We start from the raw sequence: 24,535 nt of genomic DNA, 5'->3' as shown, positions 1-24,535 counted from the left end.
CACTACCAAACAGTGTGTCGTTGCTGTAATGTAATGTAAGGCTGACTTCCCCACATTTCACCCCCCCCCCCCCTTCTGCCCGACAACACTACGGACGCTGAAATGAAATGTTTTTTTAGTATTTTTGTTTAGAGAGAAAAGGGCTCTCGGTCAAATCACACAAATGTCATGGTCACTATTACAATATTAAGACTGCGGAAATGCAATGTAAGGCATCATGATGACACAATCGTAAATGAAAGCGTGGTATATTAAATGCATTAAAAATATATATATGACTGTGCTTTGAAGAGAGGGTTCACATGTGTTTGTGATGCCTTACATGTTTAACTCCCTATATCCAGCCACAAAGCACCCGTTCTGTTACTCTCCCACGCGTAAGGATTTGCACTTTTACATAGAAGCCTATTTAAGTTATTTTGAATTTAAAAATCGCAAATTTTTCGGGAATATTTGTACAGGTTGTGTAAATGGTTGTGTATAACTGTTGCTGTTTAACAGTTTCTTTTGAGTTCAACTGTAAATGACATCTGAATTTCCTCCTCTTCTTCCTCCTCCTCTTCCTCATGCCTTGATTCTCCCAACTCTTTTTTTTTTTAAATAAATGTCGCATTAACAGCTCCTCGTGGTTCCATGTTTTATTTTGAAATGGTGTCAAAAATTATGCCTGTGTGACTTTTTCTGTAGAATGTTCTTTTTGTAGTTTCTGTATAAACTGTAAACAGGAAGTAATCCCGCTGAAAATATTAAAGCCTAAAGGTGTTTTCGCCTGCAGAAGAAAAACGAGATCTTTGGGAATCCTTACTGAGCCAACAGCAGCGGTGTAAAGTAACTAAGTACATTTACTCAAATACTGAATTCAAGTACAATTCTGAGTACTTCTACTTTTACTTGAGTAACATTTTGAATGCAGGACTTTTACTGTAACAGAGTATGGCAATTGTAGTTAAATAAAGTACTTGAATAAATGTACTTTATGATAAAAGGTAAAAATCTATCCAGAAACATTTTAACAAGGCCAAGGTTGGGAGATACCACACATAACAAAACACTACAGATAATAATTGTATACCAATATATATATATATATAGTCAAGTCATTTGTTATATTTATAGAATTTTTCCTTTGCATTTGTTTCAAAATTGGCTCTATTTTTTTCCATTATATCAGTTTTTATACAATTAATTTAATTCTGAGTGTTAATAAAGTTGAGTTTTGGAGACTATTCTATTAATGTCATTGTACAGGTAGGAGCAAAATTAAAAAAGCAATCCTGTCCGTGTATATCTACACATCAACAGCAACAGCAATATGGTTATACGTACACACATTTGCATACATACGATAAATAAATGCAGTTCAAATCACAGTGTTTAAAAACAGACAGGAAGTGAAATGTGCATGTCAGAGGTGATCACTTAACGGGTTATGGTTAGAAAGGATCCGTCTTGTGTAAAACTCTCGCGAGAGTTTGGCTGAATGTCACGTGGCTGAATGTTTACGTTTGGCAGGCAGCCTTTCAGTTACGATCGTTAACATCAGTGGGCCACAGCAAATGATGGCGAGAAGCTAAACTATCTATTAATTATGTTAATGACAGGGAGTGTGATTGTTGAATTAGGGTGTTAGCGGTCTTGCTGATGTTCAAAGAAGAATGTCAACAGCACTGTAGATCACCAACACTATGGTTTATTTTTTATTCACAGGCAAGTCAACGTTGTCGCAGTCAAAGTCCCAAGATAGCTCCTGGTGCAATAAAATGTTCCCTTGCAGTGTTTTACTATTATGTCTGATGTTTCTCTATTAATATTGCTGCTGCATTAATGTGTATGTTGCATCATGTTAGTTACTGCTGTAGATGTGTTTCCGAGCCGCTCCGATTACAACGAGAGTTACAACGAGAACGTCACGTCATATTTACACAAGACGGATCCTTTCTAGCCATAACCCACTTAACGCTGGCAGCTATATTTGTTTATCTGTAAGTAACGTGTTTTGTGAAACATGTCACGGTAGAGGCACAAGATACAACTAGGAAATGCATTTCCTGCTGAAAATGCTTGCAAATGCTGTAAGCTGCGCACATTTGTTGCTGAATTTAGCTGAAAAAGCTGAATATTGTAACAGTTGAATGACTGTAGCTGCTTTTAGCTACAAACGGCTGAACTTAGCGGAGAAATGTTTTGAATCAGAATTGTTACAGCTCAAATGCACTGACTTTGTTGAAAGCTTGAAAGTGAAATGTTAAACTGGAAGAGTAGGACAAATAGGGATGAAGCTTAATATTTCAAAGAGAAGTTGAAAAGGTTTAAACAACTACAGTAAATGTGTATTAAAGCAACCCTCCTGTGATATAGCTATGAGTACAAAGATGTTTCAGTGAGGGAGGGGTCAGACTGAGTGAGGAGGAGCTCTGTGCTTTGTTTCAGGAGGAAACTCAGTTTTAGTCTCAGATCACTTCCACATGTTCTCCATCAGCTTCGTATGGCACCTTGGACATAACACAAGAAGAACATCCTGTTTTTGTTTTTGAAAGACAAACCTTTATTAGTGATCCAAACATTTCATTTGATCACACATCCCATCAGTAAAGTGTGTTCAATGATTTCATGATCAGTTTCTCTTTCTCCACACCATGAATGTGTTTCATCTCAGCTATTTCAAACAGAATCAGACATGATGTCCTTATTGATTATTATCATGATAACTTATGTTCTATAAAACATCAGAGTGCCCACTTTCTATTTGGACAACAACAACAACAACAACAACAATTAGTCTGCAAAACAATAACTGTAATAGTAGACAATATATTTCCCGGGCAAAGACTCTAAGCTATTTACAGCAGAATAATAAATGATGTACTTATTGATTATGATCATGACAGGAAGTAATATCATTTTAAATAAACATGTGATGATGAAATAAGTGTTATAACCATCTGGGAACTCATGTGTTAGTTAATTTGGGCAACAATAACATTTAACCTGTCAGAATAATACATGTGATTATAAATGTCTCTGTTGTTTTAGAACCAGAATAAAATGTGTCCAATAAAAGAAGCTCTGCTGCTTTCTCTCTGAAGACTTGTGCATTACAAGAGAAACAACAACAAGAATCAAAAGAAATATCCAACACAGATTTAGAGCAAAGTTTACAAATCAGTTCAGGTGAACAAGGATCCTCCTGAGCAGTGACAGCCTCCATGGCTACACAGACACAGGAAGGAGCCGGAAGAAAGTCCAACATCTACAGAACAACTCGTGAGAAGATGTTGAAGCACATCCCATCATGTTTGATTGACAGCTGATCTCTGCAGTGAAGACATGGACAATCAGCTCTGATGGACACACGGTGAGTTTAAGAAGTAGAAGAGTTCCTCCAAGGACTTCAGGCTATTTGAGTTTACAAAACTCAGCAGTGTCTCCATAACCATAAAGATAAACTCCAGCATGTAGCGGCTGAGTGAACGTGGTCTGGACTCTGTGGAGGAGAGTCATGGTTTCAGAGACGCTGTAGAAGGACAGAACACCTGCTCTGTGATCCAGGTACACTCCTACTCTGGAGGACGGAGGACCTGAGACGGGAGTGATGATACTGTTGTAAAGAAATGAATAACTGTTTTGGTTACACTCTAAGGACCAAGATTTTTCATTGAGTCCAAATCCACTTTCCTCCCCTGCTCTGCTGATATTCTTGTATGAGACTGCTACATCAACTCCTCTCCCTCTCCACTCCACCTCCCAGTAACAACGTCCAGTCAGACTCTCTCTACTCAGGACCTGACGATACCTAGTGAATCTGTCAGGGTGACTAGAATAAGACTGATGTTGTTTCATGTGTGTTGCTTTTCTGCTCCCCTCAGATAATACCACCTGTGTGCGTGCTGTGTTTGGATCCAGAGTGATCTCCTGTGAATATGTTAAGAACCCAGCTCTGGTGGTGGGCTCTGCTGCTGGCAGTAAAACATCCACTTCAGTCGGTGAGACGTTTGTCCATTCCTCTCTCAGGACGTCCTGTAGTTTGTCTCTGACTGCTGACAGGGCCGCCGTCACGTCCTCAAAGTATCTCAGAGGACGGATGTTGATGCTGGAGGAGTGTGTAGCTTCACTGAGGGCTGGCAGTGAGGAGGGGTAGCTGAGCAGAAAGTGGTTGTGGTCCTCTGTGTGAGACAGCAGCTTCAGCTCAGCGTCTCTCCTCTTCAGCTCAGAGATCTCCTGCTCCAGCTTCTCCTGGAGCTCTCTGACTCCACTCACTTCTCTCTCCTGCTGGGATCTGAGCTGCTGCTTCACATCAGAGCTTCTTTTCTCCATGAGACGGATCAGCTCAGTGAACATCTTCTCACTGTCCTCCACTGCTTTCTCAGCAGAGCCATTGACGGCCTCCACCTCCTGCTGAAGCAGCTTCACCTCCTTCTCTCCGTCCTGGATTCTCTGCTGGATGTTTAGTCGACTCCCCTCCAGCTCTCTCTGCCTCTCAGTCCTCTCTGCTGCAGCTGACACCGTGTTGTGTCCTTTGTGTTCGTCCACAGAGCAGATATAACAGATACTCTGCTGATCAGTGCGGCAGAACAGCTTCATCACCTCGTCGTGACGAGAGCAGATGTTCTCCTGGAGCTTCTTGGAGGGCTCCACCAGCTTGTGTTTTTTAAAGACAGGTGATTCATAATGAGGCTGGAGGTGTTGGTCACAGTAAGAGGCCAGACACACGAGGCAGGACTTACAGGCTCTCAGTTTCCTCCCAGTGCAGAAATCACAGGCCACATCTCCAGCTCCAGCATAGCAGAGATCAGCAGGAGCAGGTGGGGGTCCAGTCTTCTTCAGCTCCTCCACTAAAGCTGCTAACATGGTGTTTTTCAGCAGGACAGGCCTCGGTGTGAAGCTCTGCCTGCACTGAGGGCAGCTGTGGATCTTCTTCTCATCCTCTCCGTCCCAGAAGCCTTTAATACACTTCATGCAGTAGCTGTGTCCACAGGGAGTAGCCACCGGATCCTTCAGTAGATCCAGACAGATGGAACAAGATAACATTTCCCGGTCCAGCTGAACTCCTTTCTGCGCCATTTCACCTCTCAGTAGCAGCGAGTGTGTGAGTTTCACTTCCTGAGATATGAAACTAGTGTGACAGGTTATCTGAACAGCATGTGTGTGTGCAGTGAATGTGGCCTATCAGCTCTCGTGCTTTACCCACATGTTGGTTACACCCCTCCTCCTCAGTGTGGCTCTGAAGGGGAGGAACCAGGAAGTACAGAGTGGAGCTGGCTGTGTCTGAGAGCAGGAAGAAGAGGGAGGGCTTATCAAACTCTGACTCATTCCAGAAGGAGGAGCAGCGCTCAGACTCTGACCTACATATGGTCATTTGAGTATTTATTCCATATCCTTGATATCAGACGGCAGCCGCCTACAGTTGGCTCTTTGATTTCACTTGTCACTTGGTCACTAGTTTGACACTCTGCTTTACTAGTTAAATAAAACATTATACTAGTCACTCTTTTTCAGCAACTAGTGGCACTTTTGTCTGACTAGTTACCACATAGGCCTTACTAGTTACGCCAGGAGCAGCACTAGTAGCATCAAAGTCCCAACATGTAAGCTTTTTGATGAACTAGTGACCCTCTGACCGTACTAGCGACACTAAAAATCTTACAAGTTAACTAGTGCGCTGCAAAAGCTCTGACTAGTTAACTAGTTACAAAAAAGAAGCAGAACTAGTTAACTAGTGGGGCTCAAAATGTGTACACCTTATACTACGGCCAGTAGGCTATAATACACACACACACACACACACACACACACACACACACACAGACACACACACACACACACACACACACACACACACACACACACACACACACACACACACACACACACACACACACACGAAAAGGACTATTTCTCCTTTGTGTTGCAAATGCCTAAACACCTTTCATCCAGCCAACACATTTCCAGTCTCCAGTCCAGTAGGTCCCGTGGTGCCCAGTGCTTCATGAGCAGAGGTGCTGTATAATACTCGTGGTTATGAAGACACTCTTATTTTTATTTTTTGCATCGGCTGCATGTTAATACAGACGCATGTGAAGAATCCCCCCCCCTCCCCCTGCTTGTAGAGACTATGAAGTATCAGCATTAACAGTCTGTCGTCTCATGCCTTGTGACTTGTGCAAAACCCCTACACACACACACACACACACACACACACACACACACACACACACACACACACACACACACACACACACACACACACACACACACACACACACACACACACACACACGCCAGTCAGATTTTTTTTCCTTGCATCACAACAACAAGACACATATTTAAAGAGGCCCTATTATGCTTTTTTGGGGGGGTTACCCTTGACTGTTATGTGTTCTATAGGTTTCTGTGCATGTCAATGGTCTGCAGAGGCTAAAATCCCTGTGTCCCCTCAATTGGACTCCTTTGTTTACTCCAACACATTGTGCATGATAGACTAAGGGGGCGGGACATCTCTAAGAACCAATCACATCAGAGCCAGCCAGCTCAGCAATCAGAGCACACTGGGCTCTGGTTTCAGACGGAGGGTGAAAAGAGGGATACATTTGGGCTTTCTGAACATTAAAGCATGTAAACATCTAGGGGCACAACATACGAATATGAGGGCATAATTCTTTTAAGACAAGAAACAAACATTTGATATAATATTCAATCACAATTTGGGATTTTACCCCGTATTTAATTTCAGGATTGTTTGTGCACATAAAGAGTGCCTCAGTCTTATTTAACAATTCTTTTTTTAAAGGTAATCATTAATATTTACTCTTCAGCACGTGATTTGGCTCGATGACAATGTCGATATATTATTATAGCAGGTGGATTCATAGACTGTTTGACTTGTGGAGAAACCCATGGACCATGTAGAGTTCATAATCACAAACACATTTGAGTGTACTCACCTAAAAATGACCTTTTTACAGATGTATTTAATGTGGTCTTTCCAGGACACACACACACACACACACACACATACACACACACACACACACACACACACACACACACACACACACACACACACACACACACACACACACACACACACACACACAGCCTGTAACCTATGGACTACTACTGCCCCACCTCATCGTGTACAAAATGGCCTCTGGTTACTGTGATTTATTTTTATTTTTTAAAGCTAATTTAGAAAACACTACCAAACAGTGTGTCGTTGCTGTAATGTAATGTAAGGCTGACTTCCCCACATTTCACCCCCCCCCCCCCCCCCCCCCCCCCTTCTGCCCGACAACACTACGGACGCTGAAATGAAATGTTTTTTGTGTATTTTTGTTTAGAGAGAAAAGGGCTCTCGGTCAAATCACACAAATGTCATGGTCACTATTACAATATTAAGACTGCGGAAATGCAATGTAAGGCATCATGATGACACAATCGTAAATGAAAGCGTGGTATATTAAATGCATTAAAAATATATATATGACTGTGATTTGAAGAGAGGGTTCACATTTGTTTGTGATGCCTTACATGTTTAACTCCCTATATCCAGCCACAAAGCACCCGTTCTGTTACTCTCCCACGCGTAAGGATTTGCACTTTTACATAGAAGCCTATTTAAGTTATTTTGAATTTAAAAATCGCAAATTTTTCGGGAATATTTGTACAGGTTGTGTAAATGGTTGTGTATAACTGTTGCTGTTTAACAGTTTCTTTTGAGTTCAACTGTAAATGACATCTGAATTTCCTCCTCTTCTTCCTCTTCCTCTTCCTCATGCCTTGATTCTCCCAACTCTTTTTTTTTTTTTAATAAATGTCGCATTAACAGCTCCTCGTGGTTCCATGTTTTATTTTGAAATGGTGTCAAAAATTATGCCTGTGTGACTTTTTCTGTAGAATGTTCTTTTTGTAGTTTCTGTATAAACTGTAAACATGAAGTAATCCCGCTGAAAATATTAAAGCCTAAAGGTGTTTTCGCCTGCAGAAGAAAAACGAGATCTTTGGGAATCCTTACTGAGCCAACAACAGCGGTGTAAAGTAACTAAGTACATTTACTCAAGTACTGAACTCAAGTACAATTCTGAGTACTTCTACTTTTACTCAAGTACCAGATCTGAGTACTTCTACTTTTACTTGAGTAACATTTTGAATGCAGGACTTTTACTGTAACAGAGTATGGCAATTGTAATTAAATAAAGTACTTGAATAAATGTACTTTATGATAAAAGGTAAACATCTATCCAGAAACATTTTAACAAGGCCAAGGTTGGGAGATACCACACATAACAAAACACTGCAGATAATAAATGTATGCCAATATATATATATATACTCAAGTCATTTGTTATATTTATAGAATGTTTCCTTTGCATTTGTTTTCAAAATTGGCTCTATTTTTTTCCATTATATCAGTTTTTATACAATTATTTTCATTCTGAGTGTTAATAAAGTTGAGTTGTGGAGACTGTTCTGTTAATGTCATTGTACAGGTAGGAGCAAAATGAAAAGCAATCCTGTCCGTGTATATCTTCACATCAACAGCAACAGCAATATGGTTATACGTACATACATTTGCATACATACGATAAATAAATGCAGTTCAAATCACAGTGTTTAAAAACAGACAGGAAGTGAAATGTGCATATCAGAGGTGATCACTTAACGGGTTATGGTTAGAAAGGATCCGTCTTGTGTAAAACTCTCGCGAGAGTTTGGCTGAATGTCTACGTTTGGCAGGCAGCCTTTCAGTTACGATCGTTAACATCAGTTGGCCACAGCAAATGATGGCGAGAAGCTAAACTATCTATTATGTCAATGATAGGGAGTGTGATTGTTGAAATAGGGTGTTAGCGGTCTTGCTGGTGTTCAAAGAAGAATGACAACAGCACTGTAGATCACCAACACTATGGTTTATTTTTTATTCACAGGCAAGTCAACGTTGTCGCAGTCAAAGTCCCAAGATAGCTCCTGGTGCAATAAAATGTTCCCTTGCAGTGTTTTACTATTATGTCTGATGTTTCTCTATTAATATTGCTGCTGCTGCATTAATGTGTATGTTGCATCATGTTAGGGGAGAGCGGGGTAATGTGAGACATTTTTTACATTTGCTCTCCTGTAGGCGAGCTAAAATGATATATCAGTAAAATTTACACATTTCCCATTAATTCAGGATGTTTCCTAGCACTGGAAATGATCAGAATGTCTTCAGGACAAAGGGCAGTGAAAATATGATTGTTTTTTAAAAAGTGGTCTTGTGTCTCACTTTACCCCAGCTAAGGGGTGAACTGAGACAGACTAGAGAAATCAAGGGGGTAAAGTGAACCACTTACCTTTTCCACTTTTAAACTACCAAAACAACACATGTTGTAACAGTTAGAATCCTGACAGATAGATTGACAACCACACATTCCAAAACTAATGTCGGATGCGCAACATAATCATGGGGATTGGTCAATTTAGCACATTTTTTAAACAAAGTAACTCCAAACAAAGTCAAATACAACATAATATATTTCAAAGTGCTTTAATAAACATTCAATTAACCATTTAACCAGTTAGATTAGAACACGATATGATATGAACATCAGCCGCATATTTAAACAAGGCCTACTCTACATTCCAGCCCTGAAGGTTACAGGGAAAGGTGAAGAGTTGCTCTCTCCGTGTTGTTCCTCCAGGCCTATTAGGTTGAGGCAGCTTCTTCACCACATCACCTTTAGGAACATGTGCCACATCCTTTTCTTTCATAGCAAACGTGGGTCTCTCCCACTCTCTGTTGTTTCCCTGGGTTTTTCTGAGGAATTGGGTTAGTATTTCGTCCCCCTCAACCTTCTCAACCATGCCAACATAACGGATACTTCGGTGTTTTGTGGCAAAGTTGACGAGGACGAAGTCACCCACGGACAGATCTTTGTTTCCGGGGTCACTCCTCTCATCTTCAGAGCTCTCAAAATCATCCTCAAATGGGACAGGGTCATCACTCTCCTCCGAGCTGCTATCTATGATTTTCTTCTTGGGTGCCTTCTTTTTCGGTTTTCCCTTTTCTTTGCTATTTTGCTTTTTCCCTGCCAGTTTCTTTTGTCTCTCTTCATAAGCCTGTTCTATGATTTGCTTCTCTGGAGTATCTGTTAAGATGGCTGTCTTCACACACTTTCGTTTTGTTTGTCCTCTGGGGGGACATTTTGAAAGTGGTATGATTTCCTGAGGAGACACATATCCAGATCGTGAGACAGCTGGCGAGGCACATCCATGTGGACCATGCAAAGTGGATGGAATAGCATCAGCGAGTGGAATAGCATCTGCAGCAGGTGGTTCATCTGCAGGGGGTGGATAATCTGCAGGCCGTGGACCATCCGGATCATCTGAAGTGGATGGACCAGTGGATGCAGGCCGCAGCTCAGGGTTTGGCCGGTCTGACACCATGGATGGTGCAAACGCCTCCTCAGGGAAAATATCTCTGTTATATGGGAAGATCCCAGTGGACTTGAAGCCAGAGGTGATATTGCGTGTGTCACTGCTGACAAGAAGGCCTCGTTCACAAATCCTGCAATCTGATAGATGGAGACTGTTTTGCCAGGGTTAGATCTCATCCACCCATCAAGAGCTCGGCTGTATAGGGTCTTGAACGGGCCATACACCGTCACGTCGAGAGGCTGCAAGCGATGGGATGTGTGGGGTGGGAGGGTGAGCAGAACAATACCATTACTCTTTGCTTTCTCCACTGCCTTGAGTGAGATGTGAGCTCTCAGATTATCCAGGATTAGCAGCATGGGATGGTCAGGAGTGCACTTAGTGTGCTTTATCAAGTGATCGAGGAACTCAGGCCAGGTGTCTTCGTTCATCCATCCTGTTCTGGTGGAGGCACCTTTGGCTCCTGGAGGTGCTCCTATCATGAAGTCGTCCTTAAACCTAACTCTGGGGAAGACAAACATGGGAGGTATGGCATTCCCAGCAGCATTCACTGCACACACCACAGTCACCAGTTCTCCTCTCTCAGCTGATGTGATAGAACCAACTTGCTTTTTCCCTTTCTCTGTCACAACCTGAATCAAGTAGAAAGTTTAGAATCAATGGCATGTGCAATCAGTAGGCTACTATTGGTCTAAAGGTACATTTTATTTTGTTGCAGTCCATTCATTTTTTTCTAGTTCACAGGCTCACAACATTACTAATAGCATTAGTTTCAGCATTCTGCCAATAGCTAGCTGGTCATTATCACAAGCCACTCAGTATCAGTCTGCTGCTCTCTAGTAGCTTACCTGCCGTGGCTTTTGTACTGTAAAGACGCCTGTTTCATCCACATTGTAAATCATGTGTGGAGGAAATGTGTGTCTGTTAAAGAAGAGAGGCAAGGGAAGAACCTTATCAGAATCAAAACCAAATCTTACAGGTAAAGCCTCCATAAAACATTTGCAACTAAAGAATTAATTCTGTCACCTGTCCATCACTACAGCCAGATTTGTAAAGAACTCCCCCACTGTAGTCTTATTGAAGGCTGTAGCCCTTCCCAGGGATGTTGCCTCCGGAGTTCGGACAGAGAGATGGCGACGGGCTAGAAAGCTGCCAAACCACTCTACTCCTAAAGAGTGGACAATTCGTTATTATAAGATAAGCTTTGTGGCAAGATCAGTTGGCCTAAGTTGACCTACAGAATCATGTGATCTCTTGCGCACCCTAGCCTACCTGCACATTGTTTCTCCATCCAATTGGCAGGGACAGGGATATGGTTTTTGTCTGCATATTCAAATGCCAGTTCACGGCACTTAACTGGAGCAAGGCCATGGAACTGGTCAGCCAGTTGTTTTAAATGTTGGGCAAGCTCCTCCTCCATCTCATCTGTCAGTATTCTTTTTGCCTCAGCTACTGCACCCCAGGCTACTGATTTAACTCTCCCTTTCTCTATTTTCTTAATGAATCTTTGGAGGGTTGTCTTGTCGATATTTCGTTCCTTTCCTGCTTGTCTTAAGGACTTCTTTCCTTGCATGACCTCTGCAGCTGCACTCTCCATCTCTGTGAGGGGTGTTTGGCCCCAAGATGTCGTCCTGATGTATCGTCTTGGCATGATGACTTTTCTACAATGTTTATGACATTAAAATTAAAACATATGTATTGTAATATTAGACTAAAATATATATAAGACTAAACTTAACTTGTGCTTCATGTCGGGGTAAAGTGAGACACTGTCTCACTTTACCCCACAGCATCTGTCTCACTTTACCCCACAGCCACCATTTTAGAAAAAACAACATCTCTAGGCAATTCAGGCTAATCTTTAACTAGCATCAATCACATGGTTTTATATGTTGGAAGTTCATCAACATGTATGATATAAGTTTTTCAACCTGAATCAATTTGCTTTGATACTACAGTTGATTACGTTCGCAGTAAGAAAATTTACTTTTACATGCAACAAACACATTTTTGTGAAAAAAAATACTTACCACAGAACCAGCACCAACTTCTCCTTCATGACAAGTGGGGGGTGGGAAGGGGTTGAAAACATTATGGTCACATGACCGCAAATTTGTTTCTTTGCCTAGTTACAGCGGGTGTCTCACATTACCCGGTGTCCCACATTACCCCGCTCTCCCCTACTGCTGTAGATGTGTTTCCGAGACGCTACGATTACAACGAGAGTTACAACGAGAACGTGACGTCATATTTACACTGGACGGATCCTTTCTAGCCATAACACACTTAATGCTGGCAGCTATATTTGTTTATCTGTAAGTAACGTGTTTTGTGAAACATGTCACGGTAGAGGCACAAGATACAACTAGGAAATGCATTTCCTGCTGAAAATGCGTGCAAATGCTGTAAGCTGCGCACATTTGTTGCTGAATTTAGCTGAAAAAGCTGAATATTGTAACAGTTGAATGACTGTAGCTGCTTTTAGCTACAAACGGCTGAACTTAGCGGAGAAATGCTTTGAATCAGAATTGTTACAGCTCAAATGCACTGACTTTGTTGTAAGCTTGAAAGTGAAATGTTAAACTGGAAGAGTAGGACAAATAGGGATGAAGCTTAATATTTCAAAGAGAAGTTGAAAAGGTTTAAACAACGACAGTAAATGTGTATTAAAGCAACCCTCCTGTGATATATAGCTATGCGTACAAAGATGTTTCAGTGAGGGAGGGGTCAGACTGAGTGAGGAGGAGCTCTGTGCTTTGTTTCAGGAGGAAACTCAGTTTTAGTCTCAGATCACTTCCACATGTTCTCCATCAGCTTCGTATGGCACCTTGGACATAACACAAGAAGAACATCCTGTTTTTGTTTTTGAAAGACAAACCTTTATTAATGATCCAAACATTTCATTTGATCACACATCCCATCAGTAAAGTGTGTTCAATGATTTCATGATCAGTTTCTCTTTATCCACACCATGAATGTGTTTCATCTCAGCTATTTCAAACAGAACCAGACATGATGTTCTTATTGATTATTATCATGATAAGTTATGTTCTATAAAACATCAGAGTACCCACTTTCTATTTGGACAACAACAACAACAACAACAATTAGTCTGCAAAACAATAACTGTAATATTATAAAATGTATTTCCCGAGCAAAGACTCGAAGCTATTTACAGCAGAATAATAAATGATGTACTTATTGATTATGATCATGACGGTAAGTAATATCATTTTAAATAAACATGTGATGAGGAAATAAGTGTTATAACCATCTGGGAACTCATGTGTTAGTTAATTTGGGCAACAATAACATTTAATCTGTCAGAATAATACATGTGATTATAAATGTCTCTGTTGTTTTAGAACCAGAATAAAATGTGTAGAATAAAAGAAGCTCTGCTGCTTTCTCTCTGAAGACTCGTGCATTACAAGAGAAACAACAACAAGAATCAAAAGAAATATCCAACACAGATTTAGAGCAAAGTTTACAAATCAGTTCAGGTGAACAAGGATCCTCCTGAGCAGTGACAGCCTCCATGGCTACACAGACACAGGAAGGAGCCGGAAGAAAGTCCAACATCTACAGAACAACTCGTGAGAAGATGTTGAAGCACATCCCATCATGTTTGATTGACAGCTGATCTCTGCAGTGAAGACATGGACAATCAGCTCTGATGGACACACGGTGAGTTTAAGAAGTAGAAGAGTTCCTCCAAGGACTTCAGGCTATTTGAGTTTACAAAACTCAGCAGTATCTCCATAACCATAAAGATAAACTCCAGCATGTAGCGGCTGAGTGAACGTGGTCTGGACTCTGTGGAGGAGAGTCATGGTTTCAGAGACGCTGTAGAAGGACAGAACACCTGCTCTGTGATCCAGGTACACTCCTACTCTGGAGGACGGAGGACCTGAGACGGGAGTGCTGATACTGTTGTAAAGAAATGAATAACTGTTTTGGTCACAAACTAAGGACCAAGATTTATCATTGTATCCAAATAAACTTTCCCACCCTGCTCTGCTGATATTCTTGTATGCGACTGCTACATCAACTCCTCTCCCTCTCCGCTCCACCTCCCAGTAACAACGTCCAGTCAGACTCTCTCTACTCAGGACCTGACGATACCCAGTGAATCTGTCTGGGTGACGAGAATAAGACTGATGTTGTTTCATGTGTGTTGCTTTTCTGCTCCCCTCAGATAATAGCAGCTGTCTGTGTGCTGTGTTTGGATCCAGAGTGATCTCCTGTGAATATGTTAAGAACCCAGCTCTGGTGGTGGGCTCTGCTGCTGGCAGTAAAACCTCCACTTCAGTCGGTGAGACGTTTGTCCATTCCTCTCTCAGGAGGTCCTGTAGTTTGTCTCTGACTGCTGACAGGGCCGCCGTCACGTCCTCAAAGTAGCTCAGAGGACGGATGTTGATGCTGGAGGAGTGTGGAGCTTCACTGAGGGCTGGCAGTGAGGAGGGGTAGCTGAGCAGAAAGTGGTTGTGGTCCTCTGTGTGAGACAGCAGCTTCAGCTCAGCGTCTCTCCTCTTCAGCTCAGAGATCTCCTGCTCCAGCTTCTCCTGGAGCTCTCTGACTCCACTCACTTCTCTCTCCTGCTGGGATCTGAGCTGCTGCTTCACATCAGAGCTTCTTTTCTCCATGAGACGGATCAGCTCAGTGAACATCTTCTCACTGCCCTCCACTGCTTTATCAGCAGAGCCATTGACGGCCTCCACCTCCTGCTGAAGCAGCTTCACCTCCTTCTCTCCGTCCTGGATTCTCTGCTGGATGTTTAGTCGACTCCCCTCCAGCTCTCTCTGCCTCTCAGTCCTCTCTGCTGCAGCTGACACCGTGTCGTGTCCTTTGTGTTCGTCCATAGTGCAGATATAACAGATACTCAGCTGATCAGTGCGGCAGAACAGCTTCATCACCTCGTCGTGACGAGAGCAGATGTTCTCCTGGAGCTTCTTGGAGGGCTCCACCAGCTTGTGTTTTTTTAATTGAGCTACGTTATAATGAGACTGGAGGTGTTTCTTGCAGTAAGATATAAGACACACGAGGCAGGACTTACAGGCTATCAGTTTCCTCCCAGTACAGACATCACAGGCCACGTCTCCAGCTCCAGCATAGCAGAGATCAGCAGGAGCAGGTGGGGGTCCAGTCTTCTTCAGCTCCTCCACTAAAGCTGCTAACATGGTGTTTTTCAGCAGGACAGGCCTCGGTGTGAAGCTCTGCCTGCACTGAGGGCAGCTGTGGATCTTCTTCTCATCCTCTCCGTCCCAGAAGCCTTTAATACACTTCATGCAGTAGCTGTGTCCACAGGAAGTGGTCACCGGATCCTTCAGTAGATCCAGACAGATGGAACAAGATAACAGTTCCCGGTCCAGCTGAACTCCTTTCTGCGCCATTTCACCTCTCAGTAGCAGCGAGTGTGTGAGTTTCACTTCCTGAAAGCTGAAACTAGTGTGGCTGGTTATCTGAACAGCATGTGTGTGTGCAGTGAATGTGGCCTATCAGCTCTTGTACTTTACCCACATGTTGGTTACACCCCTCCTCCTCAGTGTGGATCTGAAGGGGAGGAACCAGGAAGTACAGAGTGGAGCTGGCTGTGTCTGAGAGCAGGAAGAAGAGGGAGGGCTTATCAAACTCTGACTCATTCCAGAAGGAGGAGCAGCGCTCAGACTCTGACCTACATATGGCCATTTGAGTATTTATTCCATATCCTTGATATCAGACGGCAGCTGCCTACTCTAGTTGGCTCTTTGATTTCACTTGTTAGATATGGTCACTAGTTTGACACTCTGCTTTACTAGTTAAATAAAACATTATACCAGTCACTCTTTTTCAGCAACTAGTGGCACTTTTGTCTGACTAATTACCACATAGGCCTTACTAGTTACGCCAGGAGCAGCACTAGTAGCATCAAAGTCCCAACATGTAAGCTTTTTGATGAACTAGTGACCCTCTGACCGTACTAGCGACACTAAAAATCTTACAAGTTAACTAGTGCGCTGCAAAAGCTCTGACTAGTTAACTAGTTACAAAAAAGAAGCAGAACTAGTTAACTAGTGGGGCTCAAAATGTGTACACCTTATACTACGGCCAGTAGGCTATAATACACACACACACACACACACACACACACACACACACACACACACACACACACACACACACACACACACACACACACACACACACACACACACACACACACACACACACACACACACACACACACACACACACACACACACACACACACGAAAAGGACTATTTCTCCTTTGTGTTGCAAATGCCTAAACACCTTTCATCCAGCCAACACATTTCCAGTCTCCAGTCCAGTAGGTCCCGTGGTGCCCAGTGCTTCATGAGCAGATGTGCTGTATAATACTCTTGGTTATGAAGACACTCTTATTTTATTTTTTGCATCGGCTGCATGTTAATACAGACGCATGTGAAGAATCCCCCCCCCTCCCCCTGCTTGTAGAGACTATGAAGTATCAGCATTAACAGTCTGTCGTCTCATGCCTTGTGACTTGTGCAAAACCCCTACACACACACACACACACACACACACACACACACACACACACACACACACACACACACACACACACACACACACACACACACAAACACGCCAGTCAGATTTTTTCCTTGCATCACAACAACAAGACACATATTTAAAGAGGCCCTATTATGCTTTTTTGGGGGGTTACCCTTGACTGTTATGTGTTCTATAGGTTTCTGTGCATGTCAATGGTCTGCAGAGGCTAAAATCCCTGTGTCCCCTCAATTGGACTCCTTTGTTTACTCCAACACATTGTGCATGATAGACTAAGGGGGCGGGACATCTCTAAGAACCAATCACATCAGAGCCAGCCAGCTCAGCAATCAGAGCAGACTGGGCTCTGGTTTCAGACGGAGGGTGAAAAGAGGGATACATTTGGGCTTGCTGAACATTAAAGCATGTAAACATCTAGGGGCACAACATACAAATATGAGGGCATAATTCTTTTAAGACAAGAAACAAACATTTGATATAATATTCAATCACAATTTGGGATTTTACCCCGTATTTAATTTCAGGATTGTTTGTGCACATAAACAGTGCCTCAGTCTTATTTAACAATTCTTTTTTTAAAGGTAATAATTAATATTTACTCTTCAGCACGTGATTTGGCTCGATGACAATGTCGATATATTATTATAGCAGGTGGATTCATAGACTGTTTGACTTGTGGAGAAACCCTTGGACCATGTAGAGTTCATAATCACAAACACATTTGAGTGTACTCACCTAAAAATGACCTTTTTACAGATGTATTTAATGTGGTCTTTCCAGGACACACACACACACACACACACACACACACACACACACACACACACACACACACACACACACACACACACACACACACACACACACACACACACACACACACACACACACACACACAGCCTGTAACCTATGGACTACTACTGCCCCACCTCATCGTGTACAAAATGGCCTCTGGTTACTGTGATTTATTTTTATTTTTTAAAGCTAATTTAGAGAACACTACCAAACAGTGTGTCGTTGCTGTAGTGTAATGTAAGGCTGACTTCCCCACATTTCACCCCCCCCCCCCCCCCCCCCCTTCTGCCCGACAACACTACGGACGCTGAAATGAAATGTTTTTTTAGTATTTTTGTTTAGAGAGAAAAGGGCTCTCGGTCAAATCACACAAATGTCATGGTCACTATTACAATATTAAGACTGCGGAAATGCAATGTAAGGCATCATGATGACACAATCGTAAATGAAAGCGTGGTATATTATTAAATGCATTAAAAATATATATATGACTGTGCTTTGAAGAGAGGGTTCACATGTGTTTGTGATGCCTTACATGTTTAACTCCCTATATCCAGCCACAAAGCACCCGTTCTGTTACTCTCCCACGCGTAAGGATTTGCACTTTTACATAGAAGCCTATTTAAGTTATTTTGAATTTAAAAATCGCAAATTTTTCGGGAATATTTGTACAGGTTGTGTAAATGGTTGTGTATAACTGTTGCTGTTTAACAGTTTCTTTTGAGTTCAACTGTAAATGACATCTGAATTTCCTCCTCTTCTTCCTCCTCCTCTTCCTCATGCCTTGATTCTCCCAACTCTTTTTTTTTTTTAATAAATGTCGCATTAACAGCTCCTCGTGGTTCCATGTTTTATTTTGAAATGGTGTCAAAAATTATGCCTGTGTGACTTTTTCTGTAGAACATTCTTTTTGTAGTTTCTGTATAAACTGTAAACATGAAGTAATCCCGCTGAAAATATTAAAACCTAAAGGTGTTTTCGCCTGCACAAGAAAAACGAGATCTTTGGGAATCCTTACTGAGCCAACAGCAGCGGTGTAAAGTAACTAAGTACATTTACTCAAATACTGAATTCAAGTACAATTCTGAGTACTTCTACTTTTACTCAAGTACCAGATCTGAGTACTTCTACTTTTACTTGAGTAACATTTTGAATGTAGGACTTTTACTGTAACAGAGTATGGCAATTGTAATTAAATAAAGTACTTGAATAAATGTACTTTATGATAAAAGGTAAAACTCTATCCAGAAACATTTTAACAAGGCCAAGGTTGGGAGATACCACACATAACAAAACACTGCAGATAATAAATGTATGCCAATATATATATACTCAAGTCATTTGTTATATTTATAGAATTTTTCCTTTGCATTTGTTTCAAAATTGGCTCTATTTTTTTCCATTATATCAGTTTTTATACAATTAATTTAACTCTGAGTGTTAATAAAGTTGAGTTTTGGAGACTATTCAATTAATGTCATTGTACAGGTAGGAGCAAAATTAAAAAGCAATCCTGTCCATGTATATCTACACATCAACAGCAACAGCAATATGGTTATACGTACACACATTTGCATACATACGATAAATAAATGCAGTTCAAATCACAGTGTTTAAAAACAGACAGGAAGTGAAATGTGCATGTCAGAGGTGATCACTTAACGGGTTATGGTTAGAAAGGATCCGTCTTGTTTAAAACTCTCGCAAGAGTTTGGCTGAATGTCACGTGGCTGAATGTTTACGTTTGGCAGGCAGCCTTTCAGTTACAATCGTTAACATCAGTTGGCCACAGCAAATGATGGCGAGAAGCTAAACTATCTATTAATTATGTCAATGACAGGGAGTGTGATTGTTGAAATAGGGTGTTAGCGGTCTTGCTGGTGTTCAAAGAAGAATGACAACAGCACTGTAGATCACCAACACTATGGTTTATTTTTTATTCACAGGCAAGTCAACGTTGTCGCAGTCAAAGTCCCAAGATAGCTCCTGGTGCAATAAAATGTTCCCTTGCAGTGTTTTACTATTATGTCTGATGTTTCTCTATTAATATTGCTGCTGCATTAATGTGTATGTTGCATCATGTTAGTTACTGCTGTAGATGTGTTTCCGAGACGCTACGATTACAACGAGAGTTACAACGAGAACGTGACGTCATATTTACACTGGACGGATCCTTTCTAGCCATAACACACTTAATGCTGGCAGCTATATTTGTTTATCTGTAAGTAACGTGTTTTGTGAAACATGTCACGGTAGAGGCACAAGATACAACTAGGAAATGCATTTCCTGCTGAAAATGCGTGCAAATGCTGTAAGCTGCGCACATTTGTTGCTGAATTTAGCTGAAAAAGCTGAATATTGTAACAGTTGAATGACTGGAGCTGCTTTTAGCTACAAACGGCTGAACTTAGCGGAGAAATGCTTTGAATCAGAATTGTTACAGCTCAAATGCACTGACTTTGTTGAAAGCTTGAAAGTGAAATGTTAAACTCGAAGAGTAGGACAAATAGGGATGAAGCTTAATATTTCAAAGAGAAGTTGAAAAGGTTTAAACAACGACAGTAAATGTGTATTAAAGCAACCCTCCTGTGATATATAGCTATGCGTACAAAGATGTTTCAGTGAGGGAGGGGTCAGACTGAGTGAGGAGGAGCTCTGTGCTTTGTTTCAGGAGGAAACTCAGTTATAGTCTCAGATCACTTCCACATGTTCTCCATCAGCTTCGTATGGCACCTTGGACATAACACAAGAAGAACATCCTGTTTTTGTTTTTGAAAGACAAACCTTTATTAATGATCCAAACATTTCATTTGATCACACATCCCATCAGTAAAGTGTGTTCAATGATTTCATGATCAGTTTCTCTTTCTCCACACCATGAATGTGTTTCATCTCAGCTATTTCAAACAGAATCAGACATGATGTCCTTATTGATTATTATCATGATAACTTATGTTCTATAAAACATCAGAGTACCCACTTTCTATTTGGATAACAACAACAACAACAACAACAATTAGTCTGCAAAACAATAACTGTAATATTATAAAATGTATTTCCCGGGCAAAGACTCTAAGCTATTTACAGCAGAATAATAAATGATGTACTTATTGATTATGATCATGACAGGAAGTAATATCATTTTAAATAAACATGTGATGATGAAATAAGTGTTATAACCATCTGGGAACTCATGTGTTAGTTAATTTGGGCAACAATAACATTTAATCTGTCAGAATAATACATGTGATTATAAATGTCTCTGTTGTTTTAGAACCAGAATAAAATGTGTAGAATAAAAGAAGCTCTGCTGCTTTCTCTCTGAAGACTCGTGCATTACAAGAGAAACAACAACAAGAATCTAAAGAAATATCCAACACAGATTTAGAGCAAAGTTTACAAATCAGTTCTGGTGAACAAGGATCCTCCTGAGCAGTGACAGCCTCCATGGCTACACAGACACAGGAAGGAGCCGGAAGAAAGTCCAACATCTACAGAACAACTCGTGAGGAGATGTTGAAGCACATCCCATCATGTTTGATTGACAGCTGATCTCTGCAGTGAAGACATGGACAATCAGCTCTGATGGACAAACGGTGAGTTTAAGAAGTAGAAGAGTTCCTCCAAGGACTTCAGGCTATTTGAGTTTACAAAACTCAGCAGTGGCTCCATAATAAAGCCGAACTCCAGCATGTAGCGGCTGAGTGAACGTGGTCTGGACTCTGTGGAGGAGAGTCATGGTTTCAGAGACGCTGTAGAAGGACAGAACACCTGCTCTGTGATCCAGGTACACTCCTACTCTGGAGGACGGAGGACCTGAGACGGGAGGGTTGATGCTGTTGTAAAGAAATGAATAACTGTTTTGGTAACAAACTAAGGACCAAGATTTATCATTTTCTCCAAATCCACTTTCATCCCCTGCTCTGCTGATATTCTTGTATGCGACTGCTACATCAACTCCTCTCCCTCTCCACTCCACCTCCCAGTAACAACGTCCAGTCAGACTCTCTCTACTCAGGACCTGACGATACCTAGTGAATCTGTCTGGGTGACTAGAATAAGACTGATGTTGTTTCATGTATGTTGCTTTTCTGCTCCCCTCAGATAATACCAGCCGTGTCTCTGCTGTGTTTGGATCCAGAGTGATCTCCTGTGAATATGTTAAGAACCCAGCTCTGGTGGTGGGCTCTGCTGCTGGCAGTAAAACATCCACTTCAGTCGGTGAGACGTTTGTCCATTCCTCTCTCAGGACGTCCTGTAGTTTGTCTCTGACTGCTGACAGGGCCTCCGTCACGTCCTCAAAGTATCTCAGAGGACGGATGTTGATGCTGGAGGAGTGTGTTGCTTCACTGAGGGCTGGCAGTGAGGAGGGGTAGCTGAGCAGAAAGTGTTTGTGGTCCTCTGTGTGAGACAGCAGCTTCAGCTCAGCGTCTCTCCTCTTCAGCTCAGAGATCTCCTGCTCCAGCTTCTCCTGGAGCTCTCTGACTCCACTCACTTCTCTCTCCTGCTGGGATCTGAGCTGCTGCTTCACATCAGAACTTCTTTTCTCCATGAGACGGATCAGCTCAGTGAACATCTTCTCACTGTCCTCAACTGCTTTCTCAGCAGAGCCATTGACGGCCTCCACCTCCTGCTGAAGCAGCTTCACCTCCTTCTCTCCGTCCTGGATTCTCTGCTGGATGTTTAGTCGACTCCCCTCAAGCTCTCTCTGCCTCTCAGTCCTCTCTGCTGCAGCTGACACCGTGTCGTGTCCTTTGTGTTCGTCCATAGTGCAGATATAACAGATACTCTGCTGATCAGTGCGGCAGAACAGCTTCATCACCTCGTCGTGACGAGAGCAGATGTTCTCCTGGAGCTTCTTGGAGGGCTCCACCAGCTTGTGTTTTTTTAATTGAGCTACGTCATAATGAGACTGGAGGTGTTTCTTGCAGTAAGATATAAGACACACGAGGCAGGACTTACAGGCTCTCAGTTTCCTCCCAGTACAGACATCACAGGACACATCTCCAGCTCCAGCATAGCAGAGATCAGCAGGAGCAGGTGGGGGTCCAGTCTTCTTCAGCTCCTCCACTAAAGCTGCTAACATGGTGTTTTTCAGCAGGACAGGCCTCGGTGTGAAGCTCTGCCTGCACTGAGGGCAGCTGTGGATTAGCTCTCCATCCCAGTGCTGTTTAATACACTTCATGCAGTAGCTGTGTCCACAGGGAATAGTGACCGGATCCTTCAGTAGATCCAGACAGATGGAACAAGAGAAGGTTTCCCGGTCCAGCTGAACTCCTTTCTGCGCCATTTCACCTCTCAGTAGCAGCGAGTGTGTGAGTTTCACTTCCTGAGAGCTGAAACTCGTGTGACTGGTTATCTGAACAGCATGTGTGTGTGCAGTGAATGTGGCTTATCAGCTCTTGTACTTTACCCTCATGTTGGTTACACCCAGTGCTTAATTTGTAAATCATAAGGTGCCGGAATGCAAAGTACATATGACAGCTCAGGGATGACGAGACGCGTACAGGTCCCGGAACGTATACAGAAAAGGTGCTGAAAACAACATGAAAATGTCCACTTGCAACGCTGTGGGACTTACAAGCCTCAATTTCAAATAGTATCCATGGTATAAATGTTATGACGATAATTTATAATTGTTTAGGCTAGTACGCACAACATAGGCAAATGCCCACATCACCACAGTTGGGACTTCAGTATACAGCCAGCAATTAATTTCTCAACAGGTTTAACGTGTAAAAAAAATATTTATTAGGCCTATTCAAAGATTGGCACGGCGGCCTATTAATAGACAGTATGTTTGCTCACCATATTTAGTTGTTTAAAACACCCCACATCACGAGCATGTCCGGATTGTCCTCTATCTCTTTTTTTCTGCTTTTACTGCGTGTGTCTGTGGCAGTTCTGTGTCCTTTGGCCACCCAGGACCTCACGTACGGGACTGGATTGAATTTAGCCAGGGGGGGTCCAACAAGATTTAGGAAGAGTAAAGATGACATGGTGGATGTGAGCAAAGAGCTACGGTTGGGAGTGCAAATCAAGTTCATTTGAGAAAATCCGCGCTCACATTCAGCACTTGCAATGGGAATGCTGTTGACAGCAACAAGTAACTCCATCAGCTCATCGGGGGTGTCTTTACCATCTGAGTCTCTGTACGTTCTGTAGGCCCGTATGACTGCGCGCGGGTTGGCAATGTTGAAGCGCTGACACAGTGACTCGACCTCAGTCTCTCCATACAGCGCACCTGCGTCCTCGGGCCAGTATTGTGCGTAAAGCACCTTCAACTCCTCAATGAACTTGTTATATCCAGTTTTATCTGGCATCCGGCCTCCTTGAGATAACATACGGTCCTCCAAGTTCTTGGCCACAGTTAGAAAAAACTGACCTGTCGCTGGACGTCCCACACTCTTCTACGCTCAATGCGCTCTCCTCTCCTACTGAATCTTCCTGCTGTAAGCCAGCTGATGTCGCGGTTCCGCTCGCCTCTTGCTCCGGCTGTTGTACCGGGCTAGTTGATGCCAGGGTACCCACCCTTTGTTGTTGGTGGTCCACCTGGCTGACGGTAGATGGCTCCTGTTCCGGCTGGCGGTGAACCTGACCCGCTGCCCGGGCTTGGCTAGCTGTCGGTTAGCTAGCTGGCTAGCTGTTGCGGCGCTAACCTCCTCCTGGTTTTGACCATCAACATGACCGCTGCAGCTGCCCTCGTCGCTGCTTGTGGAGGCTTTTCTGACTCGTTTTGAAGTGTCTATTACCTCTTCCTTCTTTTTGAAGAAAGACAGT

General features: G+C 42.5%; 3 protein-coding genes across 3 annotated transcripts in view; all 3 read right to left on the bottom strand.

Moving 5' to 3' along the window:
- Positions 1-5,281, bottom strand: part of LOC307042927 (uncharacterized protein) — a 10,786-nt gene extending 5,505 nt beyond the window's left edge. The window contains exons 1-2 of the mRNA XM_079687086.1: positions 3,398-5,281; positions 3,178-3,210 (exon numbers count right to left, since the gene is read on the bottom strand). Of these exons, the coding sequence (XP_079543212.1) occupies positions 3,178-3,210; positions 3,398-5,061 (1,697 nt within the window). The 5' untranslated portion in view covers positions 5,062-5,281. The remainder of the gene's footprint in view (positions 1-3,177; positions 3,211-3,397) is intronic.
- A 4,858-nt stretch (positions 5,282-10,139) lies between these two features.
- LOC307042926 (uncharacterized protein) lies at positions 10,140-12,602 on the bottom strand (the record flags this gene model as incomplete). The annotated part of the gene is made up of 4 exons (XM_079687085.1): positions 11,680-12,602; positions 11,434-11,575; positions 11,256-11,328; positions 10,140-11,039 (listed from the first exon to the last, which is right to left on the bottom strand). Exons 1-4 carry the CDS (start codon positions 12,056-12,058, stop codon positions 10,140-10,142), a joined length of 1,494 nt encoding a protein of 497 aa, XP_079543211.1. The 5' UTR covers positions 12,059-12,602.
- Positions 12,603-13,263: 661 nt separating this feature from the next.
- On the bottom strand, positions 13,264-23,441 carry LOC307042925 (uncharacterized protein). The gene is made up of 4 exons (XM_079687084.1): positions 21,394-23,441; positions 21,156-21,206; positions 15,976-16,081; positions 13,264-15,902 (listed from the first exon to the last, which is right to left on the bottom strand). Exons 1-4 carry the CDS (start codon positions 23,043-23,045, stop codon positions 14,136-14,138), a joined length of 3,576 nt encoding a protein of 1,191 aa, XP_079543210.1. The 5' UTR covers positions 23,046-23,441; the 3' UTR covers positions 13,264-14,135.
- Between the last annotated feature and the right edge of the window lie 1,094 nt (positions 23,442-24,535).

This window comes from Notothenia rossii (genome assembly GCF_949606895.1).
Source record: "Notothenia rossii genome assembly, chromosome: 6".
NCBI classification, from domain to species: Eukaryota; Metazoa; Chordata; class Actinopteri; order Perciformes; family Nototheniidae; genus Notothenia; species Notothenia rossii.
Note: the sequence above shows the minus strand (reverse complement) of the source record. Positions and strands in the feature narration are given on the sequence as shown.